The sequence below is a fragment of the Lolium perenne genome, chromosome 3, assembly GCF_019359855.2.
Source record: "Lolium perenne isolate Kyuss_39 chromosome 3, Kyuss_2.0, whole genome shotgun sequence".
NCBI lineage: Eukaryota > Viridiplantae > Streptophyta > Magnoliopsida > Poales > Poaceae > Lolium > Lolium perenne.
The window spans coordinates 304,424,012-304,439,289 of record NC_067246.2 but is presented as its reverse complement, the minus strand read 5'-3'; the positions used below and the strand labels follow the sequence as shown (position 1 = coordinate 304,439,289).

The 15,278-nt window shown below is 43.5% G+C and overlaps 2 protein-coding genes across 2 annotated transcripts; one reads left to right on the top strand and one right to left on the bottom strand.

Moving 5' to 3' along the window:
- Window positions 1-94: 94 nt before the first annotated feature.
- LOC127345304 (protein arginine methyltransferase NDUFAF7 homolog, mitochondrial) lies at window positions 95-4,574 on the top strand. Its single transcript, XM_051371755.2, has 13 exons — window positions 95-283; window positions 378-489; window positions 857-939; window positions 1,026-1,091; window positions 1,246-1,346; window positions 1,561-1,679; window positions 1,957-1,997; window positions 2,448-2,536; window positions 3,023-3,203; window positions 3,321-3,437; window positions 3,658-3,702; window positions 3,927-4,058; window positions 4,173-4,574. The coding sequence occupies exons 1-13, from the start codon at window positions 176-178 to the stop codon at window positions 4,305-4,307; spliced, it is 1,329 nt and encodes a 442-aa protein (XP_051227715.1). The 5' UTR covers window positions 95-175; the 3' UTR covers window positions 4,308-4,574.
- A 1,576-nt stretch (window positions 4,575-6,150) lies between these two features.
- On the bottom strand, window positions 6,151-14,764 carry LOC127345303 (protein BLISTER). Its single transcript, XM_051371754.2, has 13 exons — window positions 14,366-14,764; window positions 13,384-14,014; window positions 12,741-13,291; window positions 11,949-12,068; window positions 11,297-11,362; window positions 10,267-10,377; window positions 8,341-8,417; window positions 8,035-8,102; window positions 7,578-7,691; window positions 7,314-7,489; window positions 7,142-7,210; window positions 6,773-6,928; window positions 6,151-6,525 (listed from the first exon to the last, which is right to left on the bottom strand). The coding sequence occupies exons 1-13, from the start codon at window positions 14,447-14,449 to the stop codon at window positions 6,448-6,450; spliced, it is 2,301 nt and encodes a 766-aa protein (XP_051227714.1). The 5' UTR covers window positions 14,450-14,764; the 3' UTR covers window positions 6,151-6,447.
- Between the last annotated feature and the right edge of the window lie 514 nt (window positions 14,765-15,278).

Genomic DNA, 15,278 nt, shown 5'->3' with positions numbered 1-15,278 from the left:
CCCTCTTTTATAGATCGCGCGGCGCGGCTCGAATGAACGGGCTCGGAGTTGGGCCAGAAACGCTCTTCCAAACTACTTTCTGGCCCAGAAAGTGTCGCTTCATTTCCGTTTTGGAAAGGTCCAGAAGCGCCGCCGCCGTCGCCGCCGCCACAACGACACACGCTGCGGCTCCGCCATGGCGCCGGCGTACCTGGCAACCGTCCCCGCGCTCCGGCGCGTGGCGCGGTGGGCCCCGGTGGCGCTGTTCTCTTCGGGCATCGTCGCCGGCGACAAGCCCGTTCTGGTAAGCGTCGAGGGGATTTCCGGGCACTCAGAGATCTCCCTGCTGCGGTGCGGGCTGCTGCTTAATTTGACAGGGGAGCTTCCCTCGCTCGCAGGTTCGGGATTTCGTCAAGTCGGCGCTCTACGATCCCAACCACGGCTACTTCTCCAAGCGGGCGGGGCCCGTGGGTGTGCTCGACTCCGCCATCCGCTTCAACCAGCTCCAGGGTACTCTCCGGAGTCTTGGACTCCGCTTCTCCCGTCTCTCCTCATTCTCCCTAGCTGGATTCCGTTTCTCGGAGTAGACTTGATGCGCGAGGTTTCGTTTTGTGTTCCGGCATTGCAAGAATCGGATATCTCCAATTGTTTGTTGGGGTCGCATTTCCACGAACATGTTATATGCGTGTGTGCCGTGGTCCGAGCGGAACAGTTTTTACTCGAGCTTTTAGAACCATTTGCGACCTGGAATGTTCTCTCCTGGATGCCGAAGTTCATTGATCTTTAGTAGATGCTGATTATGTGCAATGCTGTGTTAATATACAGTATGCGGCATTTTTGGTTATAGCTGCAAATAATTTGGTGTTATATCACGCAGGGAGGAGTGCATACATGAAGCATCTTGATAAGCTGTATAAGAAACACGATATTTCTTGGTTTACTCCAGTGGAGCTTTTTAAGGTGCCCTTTTGTGCTTGAACTGTTAAAGAGGAGGTGACTTCTTCCCAATTTTAGCGATTGATGCATGTTTTGCTTCTCTGGTGCAGCCATGGTATGCCCACGCAATAGCTGCATCAATCCTGCGCACAGCTAATCTTTCAGTCCCATTGAAGGTGCATTGGCAGTATTCTTTCTCATATAGCTTCGCACCTCCTCAATGGATAAAGCTCCAAATACACTTGTGTGCTTTATCATATGACGACACATTATCTTATTTATTTTCTTTTTGTACCCTAACCATTTGAAATCTATTCCTGTACTGGTCAGATTTATGAAATTGGTGGTGGATCTGGGACATGTGCTAAGGGTGTACTTGATTACATGATGTTAAATGCTCCGCCAAAAGTCTACAATAATATGAAATACATGTAAGCAGCTCTTTTGTCATAATTAAAGTTCCTCGTCAAGAATACAGAGTCCTATTTATTGGTAAGGCAGAATAACGTGCTTCTGGCATGTGATGTATCAACATTCAGAGTACTCTACATGATGCCTTGCACTCCTTAACAGCATTCACCATTCCAGCATTTTCCTTTGGGTGATTCAATATGCTTTGACCTTCCTTTTATCTTCATTTGCTAGCTCAGTAGAGATCAGCTCCTCCCTTGCTGAAAAGCAGTTGGAAACTGTCGGTGAAGTACAGAGCCATTTGTCAAAGTTTACAGTGGAGCATCGTGATGCAACTGACAGAAGTGGATGGGGTAAGCTGGCTTCTTATGCCTAGCTATATTGGTGCTGGAACTTTTCTACAATAATCCTTGTCTTAGATCAGTTACATGAGCTTTGAGCACCATCTTACGCTGTTTCCAGCCTGCAATAGCTGATATTCTACTATGTATAAGTACTAGACGTGAAATTGTGCTGATAGTTAATTGTGGATTACACAGATTCCTTACTTATACCTCTGTGCCATCATCACATTTGTATTAGCCAATTTTTGAAATGGTTGTGATCTAAATCTCCCTGTCCCCTTTGCAGGCTCCAAGGATCCCCAACCATGTTGGGTGCTCATGCTTGAGGTATGTACTGCTTGGACTTGCTCAGTCAAACAAACAAAGTGCCATCATCATTTTCATGCAGTGTGTCAGCAATATATTCATAGCCGCCAGAACAATATGAGATGTTTGTAGGACTAGCTGACACAAACTACTCAGTTTGTGTGCTTGGACATGATTTGCAAAAGTAACATTGGACTGGCAATTTTCTCGTTCTGTTGATGTTTCTTTTTATTTACATGATTTAATAGTCAAAAATAGGATCACCAGCCATATCATGCATGCCATTTTGTTATTTCCATTCTGGAGCAACTGGCTAATGATAATTCTGGCTGTCATATTATTTGCAGTACTAATATGTCCTGGTTCTAAAGAAACTAAGCTATTCATATAGAAAATTTAGTCTTGCAATCATATCTTAACGGAGATTCTGACAGCAGTTCTAATAGTAACTTTCTGTTTGCGGAATTTCAGGTACTTGACAATCTACCTCATGACCTTGTCTATTCACCAAATCAGGTCTCCCCATGGATGGAAGTGTGGATTGAAAAAGTAAACGGCAGGTTTGTAATTTTGTGTTTCAACTTTCACGTTCATTGCAAGATATTAGCTAGAACCTTTGCTTTCTACCATGTCTGAAGTATCTTGTTTGCTTTTAGATTCAATTATGTGTATCCCTAGAATTGGCAAACACAATCTTAAAAATCTTCTTCCTTCTCAGTTTGCTTGCTTTTATATCCACTGTTTATATGGGGCCATAGTTGAATGAGATCCTACAGTTGGGAATGCATTATGAACTAATTAACTTTTGACACCTGCTAGTTTTACTTGATTTAAATTGTGTCGTTTATTATTTTGGTTGATGTTATTGTTGAAGGGTCACCTCCTTTTCCTTTATAGTTATTTTATTAATTGATTTTCCATGTATCCTCACTATTTCTTTATTCAAAAAGGACCTCCTGTTATTATGGGAAATTATTTAGCTAGTAGCTACTCGGTTTCTTAATCTCTTTCATTAATCATTTTTCTTAATTTTTTTCTTAAGAAAGTTCACAAGTCTGTGAGGTCTACAAACCATTACAAGACCCGTTAGTTTCCCGCTGCAATGAGATTGTTAGCATGAATGAACAGGATCCTTCTTTGAGAGAAAAACTATCATTTGCTGCAAAAGGTATCTTCTCAAAAGTTTTTCCAAAGCCTCGGAGAGCTTGGTTACCAACTGGATGCTTGGTATGTATTCCAGGACCTGTGCTGCTAAGTTAAATTATAAAATACAAGTTCTACCGTTGATGTTAGATACCGGTATATGTGACTAGCTTACGTCCAGATTTTCTTATATTAATACAGAAACTGCTGGATACTTTACATGAAGCTTTGCCAAGCATGTCCCTTATTGCTTCGGACTTCAGTTATCTTCCTGATGTTAGCATACCTGGCGATAGAGCTCCATTGGTTTCTTCAAAGGTGACAGGCTTTTGCTTTTCTGACTATTTGGTGAATTTCTTTAGCAAAGCAGTAAGTGGTGTCAATTAATATGCCCTGAGAATGGTGGAACACCATGTTTTTTAGTTTTCTTGATATTTGTGTCCTTACACGTGATGTTCATGCAATTACCGTCATATTTAGATATGAAGACAGTGGCCTTACTTCTGAATGTCTCATTCATCTTGTTTCACTTTTGTAGAAGGATGGGAAAACCTTGGATCATAACAACTATCTTGATGCACAGGTTTGCACAGAAATTGCATTTTTGTTTTATTCATGCACTAGGTTATGTGCTGTTATGTCGTAAGCAGACAATCTATTCTTAGCTGTGTATGTCTTCTTGAGAAAAGAACCAAGAATAAGAAATTAAAAAATGTCCTGGTGTAATTTGGTATGTTTTTGTAAAACAACAACTTTGGCATATATGTGACCTGGTAAGCTTAGTTATGTCACTTGCCACTCTTCCAGGGTGATGCGGATATCTTCTTCCCAACCAATTTCTGGCTTTTGGAGCAGATCGACCATCACTGCTCTGTCTTTTCAAGAGAGCAGAAGAATCGTGGTTCTTTTAAACCAGTGAAGAGTAGGAGAACGATCATAGTAAGTTCAGCCTGCTCATGCCAACATAGCTCATGTTGCGTAGAATTCTGATTTTGTTTATATCTCTGTATAACTTGGGTACTGAAAAGTAAGTTGCTATTTGGCATTTATCAGCTTGATTCGGCTGCCTTCATGGAGGAGTTTGGGCTGCCACTGAAGACAAAGACCAAAGATGGCTATAATCCACTTCTTGATGATTTCAGGAACACAAAGTTCTACCTCAGTGTTCCGACCCACAACAAGGTGTAGTCCAGCCTGAGTCTGTTGCTACTTATGTTTGCCCATCGAAGCACTACATTAGACGCTAGTGAATATGGAATATGCAATGACCAGTAAGTAATCAGTTTGTGAGATCATACTATTCTAGACCTTCTTTTGTATAGAAGAGAGCAAAATCTTACGATTTTGTTTGAACTGACTTCGGAAAGTCAAGTTCTTTTGATAAGTTTCTTCTTTTGTTTGTTGTTGGTACAGAAGTGAATAATGTTAGAACTATGCAGAAATTTCATTTGCTTAGGATTTGTCTATTTATTAAGCTCGCAGTTACCCTCAAGATTTTTGAAGAGTATAATCCAATAATACTTGAGTTACATGGGAGTAGGTTAGTATTTCTATATTGGATACGTTTTTCTTTGATTATTCTGTAACATGTTTTTGAAACCACTTAAAAAAAGCCAGGTCTTCCAAGCGATAGAAAAACTAAACACACATTTATCTATGTGTATCTATATTATGCGGAAATGCAGAATCACATTGAACTAATGCGTATACACTGACATTCAAAATGTTTGTATTATAGAAACATAAATAAAATAACACAGTAATTAATCTCTATGTCCTGCCTTGCCCTCATGCTCTTCTCTTTTTCTGCACTCGAAGTAGTAGACCGTGACACGGGCCACTGCGATCATCTCCTCTGCAATGCGGAGCAAACACTTGACGGTACCGCTGGCCGGCAAGCCAGCCATGGCGACGAGAGTGTACAGCAACCAAAACGGTCTGTCGAGCATCGCTGACGCCACCATGGAGTGAAAGGCCTGCGTGTACTTGCCAAGCAAGAGCCGGCAGGCCCGCGCCACCGCGCCCTTGCCGCACAACCCAGGCTCCGCCACGGACGCCACGACCGCCACCGCGCCGACGGCTTGGATGGCAGCAAAGAAGGGCAGCACGACGATCATGACTCCGCGTAGTACGTACCAATTTTCCGTCATGGTTGGGAGCCACACCTCCATAGCCTCCACGAACGCCGCCCTCACGGCACAGACGGCAGCGAGGGTCAGGGCGGGCCGCAGGAGATTGCTCTTCACCTTGCGCAGGAAGGAGGACAAGGTGTGATGCTCGCCGGAGTGCGACGCCACCGCCGCGAAGGCGGTGGCAATGTAGGTCAGACATCCGAGGGTGACGCCCGAGAGCAGGTACGCTAGCCGGAACCACCACTGGTGGTGGTCGCCCTGTAACAAGTTCTTGGAGAGCTTGAGGACACGGGCGATGTCCAACAAGTTTTGTGGGCTAATGTAGTAGTAGTGGGGTTCGAGATCTGCGTCCGTCCCGGCGAGGAACCTGAAGAGGTAGAAGGACGCGCCGAGGAGGACGGCTGATAACGTGAAGATGTGCAGAAACAGGCGGCGCGTAGGTTGCCGGAGAACGCCGGCGCGCTTCAGGAAGGCGACGGTTTTCGGCCCTTGGAGGGCGGTGAGCACCATGGGTAGCACGATATTACGTCCGATCGGCATCTCGGTCCCAGGTAGCACACCTTGATCCAAGTGTTTCGCCGCCGTCTAGGAAAGCTTGCTTCTCGCGCTCGCCGGAACAGATCGATCCACGAAAACTCGAGACGTACGTGAGGCCGATCTTTTCTAGTGGGAGCTAGCTGACACACCGTGGCTAATAAGTAACAACCTTACTTGACTCAGACTCGAACAAGGATTCCGACCGGCTCATGATCCTCGCGTGGCGGTTCTGGTTTCCTTTTTCGGGCCAGACCGATCATGCTGACTTGCCAGACCCTTGGAAGGACAAATCAGAGGTTAAGATGAAGCGAACTAACACAAAGAAAAACATACACATACTGAGTTTGGTAAAGAAAGGAATGTGAGAAAGAAAGTCGGTACAACTTTTACTGAATTACAACTTTTACATATCCACCCCAACCCATGACGACAAAATATAAGATGGGAGGAATATATTCTTGGAGGCTATTATGTATGCACAGTCTGTCAATACAATGCTGTAGCTCCAACTTTTTCATTTCATTTTCTGTAGAAAAAAGAATGGTTACATCAAATCGCCCCAATATACAGCTTCTCAGGATGCTATGACCAAAACCGGGCAAAAGGAAAAATATATAAATGAACAGGCAATATATGGTATACTAAAACTTTCATTTCCACTAGAGGAGTTTGCTGGTACGACGCTTTGGCCCTCCAGGGAACAGCTTCATAATCCAGCCAAGCACCCGTTCGACAACCTAGATAGTATTATACGTCAGTGGCATATAAATGAACTGTACAAGGCAAATCTGGATATAACACCAAAGTATAGTTCACAGAATGTAATGCGTCGATAAAGACAGTCAAACACCTACAACAAATGTTATAGATATTGTGTTGTGACCTTTAAAAAAACTAAAAGGTCAAGGTGACAGTACATAAGAAAACTCTCAAAGACCCACTATCAGCTCTGATGTTGGATGTTCGATGATAAAACTGTATTACCTCGTCTCCTTCATCAGCATACATTGTTGCATCATTGATGGACCGTGTGTCGACTGGTTTTGCAAGGACATTTTCGTTAGCCATTATTTGGGAGGTCAACAGTTCAAGTCTCTGTGTCTGGCTCTCTAGCTTTTGTGTTAGATCCCTGTTCAGCTCCTTTAAGACAAATAATAACTTGAATAAGATTGATGCACTGTAACAAAGTAATACAGGTGGATCTTGATTGAAATGTCGAGCAGTAAAAAGGGTTTACTACAGGCCTGGTGTAAAAGTACCTAGGGCTTAATTATCTCATACTGTAAGGCATCTCGTCAATATAGAGGTTGGAAGAACAAATTCGCCGCATAACAATTAAGAGATGAACAATACCTTCAGCTTGGAGCAATTGGATGACTCGATCCTCAATCCTCGCAGTAGCTCTTCTCTCTCCACTGCTAACTGCAATTTAGTTACATTGTTGAGACCAAAATGAAGTCAGCTAAGGTTGTGTGGGAACAACTGATTGATGTCAGAAATTAGCCCTAAAAACTTGAGGGGTTACCTCCGACATCAAGGAGTTGATGTTGTCAATCATTCTAAGCTGGTCGTCTGGAATGCTAGAAGACAGCTCCTCGAATGAAGGAAACTCAGATATATTGTTGGACCGCGAAATAGATGTTCCAACATCTTGTAATTGGTCACTGGTACTAGTCATTGCTTCTGAAGAGCTGCTTTCCCCTGTATCCAAATAAACATTTTTTGGCGTCAGTCAGGAAAGTAGTTGTCATAGATGGGATGGGCATAAAAAGACAGGGTAATACCACACCTAAATCTTCTGTCGCGGTTGATGCATCTCTTTTGTTGACTGGTAGTTTCTCTATGGCATTTACCTTCTCACTCATAGGAATGTTCCTCAATTTAGAGTGTAGGAGCTTCTTTTCTGTCCGAACGCATTGATAGTACAGTCAAATTGTGTGGCAACAATTGCATATACAGGTCATGTCTACACGCTACCTGTCTTATTACAACCACACAAATATCTAGTTCAATTTTCATTAGTAGAGAGCGAAAGAAAGTAACACAAAGGTGTATGACGCTATAATAAACAAAGTAGCTAGTGATTTTCTAGGGTTGACCAAAAATAAAAAGTCCAGTAAAAATGTGTCTGAATGTCTTAAACTACAGTAAACAGATATCACCTCCATTCCAAAATATAAGCCTTTTTAGATATCTAACTTAGCTTTCTAAAAGGGCTTATATTTTAGAACAGAGGTAGTATATACCTTCTTGAAGAGCCTCGACAGTAGATTGAAGATGTTGACGTTCCTTCTCTAGGCTAGAAACTTTGCGCCTATGTAAAGTAAGAGAAGAACTTACTGTCAGTATCCTTAACTAGCAACCATGCTTTGGGAAGTCAACATATAATTTTCATATTTATTCGCACAGACTGTTCCAGAAGCATTCATGTTTTTTTTCTTAGGTCATCATGAAAAACAGGAGAACTCCCCTATACTCTGAATCTTTCAAAGAAGCTGCATTCAAAAAACTGCAGCACGCAAATTAGAAGATAAATTTGCTCAAAACCATACCTGTATGAAGAAATCTCTGAATTTAAACCCTCCACTTCCTTTTCAAGTTTCAACTCATTTGACCTCAGCTTAAGAGCCTACAGAACATACAGATATATCAAACTGACAAGCACTGAAGTTTTAAAATCATGTTGTGTGTGGGGGGACATAGGGCCAGCTGACAGCACAGAAGATGGTGGCACTAGCTTGAAAAGCAACAGCCATGCCTACCAATTAGATATAGGAGTACTATCAAGTAGTACATCTGGCTATCATGTAGTTGTGGTGTACTGGCTATCATGTAGTTGTGGACAGATTAGACAGTTACCAATTAGAGATTGAGTTTGTTATTTCTAAATCTACACCCATCCCGTTATATATAGGCTAGGCACTTGTTCATATTACTGAAGCAACAAAAACCCATTTAATTCTCCCTAAAATTTATGTATCTCACAATCTCACCTATGATCTAATCCCACCAACTATCAAGCCAACTCCAGCCAAGCTACCCTCCTGGTGGTGTTTACAACATTGTGCGCCTTTGTACACAACAGTTCAATTCAGGCCAAATGCTGGTACAAAACCTTGAGGCAATACAATGAACATAAGAAAACTGGTATAGTGAGGCCAGGTAGCATATGCAGTGGGTGTGTGCACCTGGCATGCTAGCAAAATTTTCCAGAGCTACCAGAAAATGAGGTGTACTCATTAGTCACAGTGGGCAAAAAAGCCGAAACCCAAGCCCTGAACCCGAATCGGGACCCAAATTACCCACATCCTGACAAATCAGGTGGCAACTTCAGAAACGTGAATTAAATTCGGGTGTAGGCCTCGGGGACCCAAACAGCTTGTTTAACCCAAACTTGGGCCAAATCCTAGCCCAATCCAGCGGACTAACCTCCCGCGTCCTGCACTGCCCCTGCGCCCCAGCCCAGCAGCCCACTCCACCGCACACCCATCGCTGGCCTTTCCCTGATCAATCACTCTACATCGCAATCCTAACTCCCGCACTGCCTCACAAAGCCACTCTTCGAGACCCATATCCCCACCTGGCCGCTACCGCTGCTTGCGTCCCCGACAAGTCGCCGTCCGACTTCTTCGCATCTTGGCGCCCTGCCCGCTAGCGGCTACGGCCTGCCGCCTCTCTTGCCGCTGCGCCAGCCTTCCTTGTTTACCGCCAACAACCAACCACCTCTCGGCCTCCTCTAGCTGTGCTTCCGCATCTAGGGTAGAAGCTTCTAGAGGCGCTGCACCCGTTCGGATAAATCGGGAAAACCCGAACCTGAATTTTCGTGCACCCGATTTGTCAGATCTGAAAATCCGAACCGTGAAAAAACCGACCCGAAATTTCGGGTAAACCCCAGTGCCCACCATGACTCATTAGTAAGATGTGATGATGTTATGGTCGGCATCTCCTATTCCAGGAAGGGGCCCAAATAGTGGGCCAAATTAGGGGCTTAGCCCAGTTATTCTCTTATATAAACAGATGTAATCAGACTTTTACGATCAAGCAATAATCAATCTATTATTGCCAACTCCCTGAGGAGTTGGCGTTCCAAACCCTAGCCGCCGCCTCTCCACCGTGCGCCGCCTCCCCCTCCCTCACGACGGCGGCTGGCCGCCGGCGCCGCCTTCCTCCCCCGTGATCTGTGCACTTCCACCCCTACAACCTACGTCCCCGGCCTGGTAGACCCCGAGTCTCTACCAGATGAACCTGGCTACTAAGATCAAGACTTCCAGATGTGGGTTTATGCAATGTGCTACAGTTGGATTGGATATTTTCTATTACTTGAACCGTTCCCACAATGTGTCTGGTAATTATGAACTATAGGGGCATTGCATACTCTAAAAACTCATGATCTCAAATAGCATCAACCATAGAAGGGTACGTCAACTTGAAAGAGTGAATGCTATTTCACATAAACAATTGAGGAGATAGCAAGGCACCTTATCTTCCAATAGAATGACTTCTGCTGCAAGTACTTTCCCCCTCTCATCTGCAGCATTGCATTCTAGTTGGGCATTAGCATATTCCGTTCTGATAGACTCAAGTGCCAGCTGTTGTACAAGTAGAGTTGGAAATAAATTAACAAGGATTCTTACAAGGTAGTAACTGGAACATTTAAGTGTGCCAAGGGGAAGAGAAGGCATTGTATAAAACTATCATAAATACAATACTGAGATAAACTATACTAACATTGAGCACATACACCAGATCATCGTCAACTCAAACATAGCAAAAGCAACTCCATGCATTTAGTGACAAGGTGTTCATAGCAAGCAAATGTGATTCTAATATCCAAACAATTCATCAGCATAATGTAGCCCGCAGGCCTGCCAAAAAGCCAAATCCAAGCATATTGTGCATCTAGTATAGAGAACATCCCCTCAAAAAAATCTAGTATACTCCCTCTGTCTCAATGAGGTGGCGCCCTTGTTTTGTGTGTCCAAACTTTGACCACAAATTCAACCAGTTAAACATTGTCGATTGTTACAAAAATTATATCATGAGAAACTTTATTCAAAAACGAATTCAATGATATAACATGCATAACATATAATTATTGTTTGGTTGGTCAAATCAATGGTCAAACATAAATCTCGAAAAATGTCTGCACCACTTCCATTGGGGCAGACCGGCAGAGGGAGTAGAGAACAGTGATAGAAGTAATTGGCCCTCTTTAAGTGGATTTTCCATCAATGTTTAAAATATTGAAAATCTTCAATTATCCCCCTGGCTCCATTGGGCCACATGCAGACACTTGTCATGATTTCATGCTAACATTAGTTTTTACACTTTCCAGGGCACTAAATTTCTTCAACCTAATCATCTTTAAATATTAGAACATGCTATTGCTGGACATGCGGAATAACAACGCATTAGCATGTTAGGAAGTTCTGACTGCAAATTCTTAAAACCGGAATCACTTTCAAATACACATACTTAAATTGCTGGAAATGACGGAAGAGTCCTAACCAGTTGAGCTTGAATTTCATCCTGCAACCTCTCCATGTCAGATGTCAACTGGCTGATAACATGTGCCTGTTATTTGCAAATGGAAAATAATGCATAAAGTAACTAAAAATCACAAGTAAATGATAATTTATGCAATGATCCATTTACTTAAGAGTTATGATCCATTGATCAAGCAGCTGACTACAGTTTGGTTCAATCTTACTATCTTACTTACATATTTCGATCTCGTTTCACGCCTAGCAATGTCCGGATGTGACTTCAGTTTTTATTTTGCTTACAATATGCTCTTATGTCCCATTTTTACAGATAAGTTTTGTGCAAATACTTTACTATAAAATTATGAATCAGGCTACATTTGGAGTTCACTTCACTGACATGTTGTGCTAGTTGAATAAGATATCTGAATGTGGCGGAACACTGGGACCGAATACTAAAATTTGACAATAAATTCACTATGTCCTATCAGAAGCTAGTAACTAAATTATGTTAGCCCATTTCTCTATTAGTACTATGATGATGTGAAAACATCACTGATGGATTTTTCGCAATCATAAATCATAAATGATAGTCTTCGCGAACTGAGACGGCACCATATTCAACTTCCACCTATTGCAAGAAAACCTCCGCAAGAAACTTTTGAACGTGCACATACCTGTTGGTTGAACTTATCTGTTAGCGCTGAGTTATCTGTGGCCAAATTTTGCGCTAGTTCTTGAGATTTCTCTAGAGTCCTTTGTAAGGAGAACTTCTCTGTCGTCAAATCCTCAATGAGCTGGCAGACAAATCAGAGCAGCTGTGAGCACTACACTGAAATGACCTAAATAACAAAATGTGCATGCTAAATTGCTAACTGAAAAAGTACTCTATCTAGTAAACAACCATCAAGTCATTCATATCTACGTGATAGGTATGTCAGAAACTTTCACGATTTTTTTTAAATATGCCATATGTCCAAGATTTTGGTCTTAATTTGATTGAATATAGTATCTCTGGTGACAAGGGATATCCTATTACAGCACATGGGATTATGTGAGTGTTAGAAATCTGAACTAAGGAAATACACCAATGAATAATTACGATATGACAAGAAACGGACAGAAAAGTGGGTGTATAAGGCGTGAAGCATATATGTGGTGTGAGAACCTTCCAGAAAGATCATTGGTGGAAAGATGATCTCGCATACAATCTTTGGTTCAGTTCAAACAGAAACTATACCAGCAGTTCAATTAGTCGCCACTTGGTGTTTCATGCTTAACTAATTTTGAGTATCCCTGGCATTGAACCTAACAACACTAAGTAAACATCCGTCTGTATATTGTCCGCTGAAAAAATTGCTAGACAACTCTGGTCCATATAAGAATATTATGCTATCCTAAGGAAAGTACAGATCCTGACAAAACAGAAGAGGACACGTAACAAAAAGATAGTGGATGGTATTCCTCACCTGCTCTAGTGTCGCAAAACCATCATCTTTCTCATGTGTTGTGAAATTTTGGAACATTTGATTACCATAGTGCGAACTTTTTTCATCTTTCGAAGGCGAGGAAACAGGAGGTATGGAATTTTCATATAGCCCCTTGTCATTAGTATATTCTTGTCTTCCTGTTATAACAGAATTATCCACAACAGCACTTTGTGTGGATTGTTGAATTGGCTGCCGAAGAGCAGAACTTTCAGAATTTAAACTGCCGAATAGCTTATTGTTAGCTTTTGGAGGCTCCCCATATGGGGCTTCTGTTGGAAGAGCTCTTTGTACTCCAATAGAATCAAGAAAAGATGGCCGGGATCGGTTGTATGCAGTTGGATAAGCAGTTGACATAAAAGAATCCTGTTTATCAAAATTAGTATGTGTGGAATCTGATGCATTCCGAAACATTCCAATATTTGCATCATGATCTACACCATCAGCGACCAAAGAACTACTGAAGTTACTGCGATAATCCCGGTTGCTGGCATATGCAGAGTGCTCTACTTGGGAAGAGTCTTTGGAGGTAGCTGCATAGAGGGAAAAACAAAGGTTAAAAGATCTGCATAGTCAAGGAAGTTATCAGGCACTGCAACCAAAATAAATGAAAATAAAGCCTTACCTCGTAAGCGGCCGAAGATATCATTTTCTGGGGAATAATCCTGAGAGTAAGTTCTTTCCGGCTTCGCAAAAAGGCTGCCAGATGGAAATGAACTAGATTGTTCAGTACCATGTACTTGACTCAAAGATGAATTTCCTCCCCAATTCGGCAAGACCTCAGCAGAATTAGAACCACTGCTAGTGTTTCCAAATGCACTTGATTCAGATGCTAAAGGGGCATCCTTGTCAGGACTGGTCTCTGCCCTTCCACGAGCAGCATCGCCTCTCCAATCATCATGATGCCCATTAACTAGATCGGAGTAGCTCAAGTTTCCATAGAACTTACTCCCTCCATCGCCAGTGGCATCTTGCAGGGGACCAGCATTACTAACATTAGCTGACGCATTCACAACAGGACCATTTGACAGAAACTCCTCGCTTCTGGAAGAGCTCGTCGGGCCATTCTCATAGGCTGCAGATGGCGCAGATGATGTGCTTGGTTCCAAATCAGACACCGGGGCTTCTCCTGGGATGCCATTATTGGAATTTGGCAGGGGGTTCTCCACTACACTGGGAGCAGCCGGCGCTGCCTGGTCTACAACGGTGGTGGCCTTCTTTGTCGCCTTCTTTTTCTTCTTACGGAACTCCTCTAGCTGGTTCAGAAAACAGGACAGTGTCATTCTTCTGGGGCCAAATTTTTACTGAATATTATGCTGGACTAGCATTCAAGATAAGTTTGACAAACCATAGCTAGATTTCGATAGTTTCATACTGAGTGTGGCATGATGGGAAGCGCAATTACATGCCATTGGGCTTCTCTACGTTCAGCTAAATTGATTGATTGAACTACAATTGCAAGGCCAACTTGCTAAGCAACGCAACATATCTGATTATCGTATGACATCAGTCGGGTGGAGGCCAAAATGGTGCTGATTAGCAGCAATTGTGGGTGACCGACAGCTACGTCTATTTCCCCCCAAGCAACAGGCAGGCAGCAGACGTACCGCTTTCTTCCCGGCCTGGCGGCTCGCCTCGCGCGACGACGGGGCGGCGGCGGTGGAGGACGACGACGCCTGCGCCGACGCCATGTCCACGCACCCGGCTCCTCCCACCAGCCCAACCCAACCCAAAGCCAAATCTCGGCGAGATCTCCGCCAACCGCCGGCCGGCCTGTCCAGGCTCCGCCGCCGCCGGCAGCGATCGGGCCCGGTGGAGGGGCGAGATCTGGCGACGGGGTGGGATTCGGGATTGGGATCGGGGAGGGAGGATTCGGGGGGATTCGCGCTTCCGCTCGGCCCCCAAATATTTTTGGGCCTCGGCTTCGTCTTCCCAGCCTTATTTTTGGTTTGGTGCGTGCTTCATGCTGCGCTGCCTGCCCTCGTGGCCGGTCTCTGTGGAGTCCGACCATCTTTCTTTTCTTTTTTGCGTCTTCCTGCTGCTGTGCCGCTGTTGCGTCGTCGCTGTCGCACGCTAACGCTACGCTTCGTGTTGGTGGCAAACAGCAGCTGCTGGTTTTCTTCTCGGCGACTTCACTCACTAGGTGTTGTTTTGTAAACATCGTACACTCATGTGCCATGTCGAAAAAGAGAACTTGTATCCATGATTCCATGAATGCCAAGGAGCTAAGAGCACGTTTCCAAAACAATCCCTAAACGCCGCCGGATCGAGTGTTTGGGGATCTCAACGTTTCGTGCCGCGTTTGGAGCGCGTCGCTCCCCAAATGCGCCCCCAAACATTAAAATAACTCGTTTTTATTTTTTTTATTTTTATTTTAATAAAGAGAAGGAACATTACACAAACTACTTTGGAACATGGTTAAAACATTGCAAAATGAGAAAACCTAATTAGTGAAACTGGAAAATCCAACTGGTTGTGAGAGTGTCCGATTGTTGTTCTTCGATGCGCAGGAAGAACATC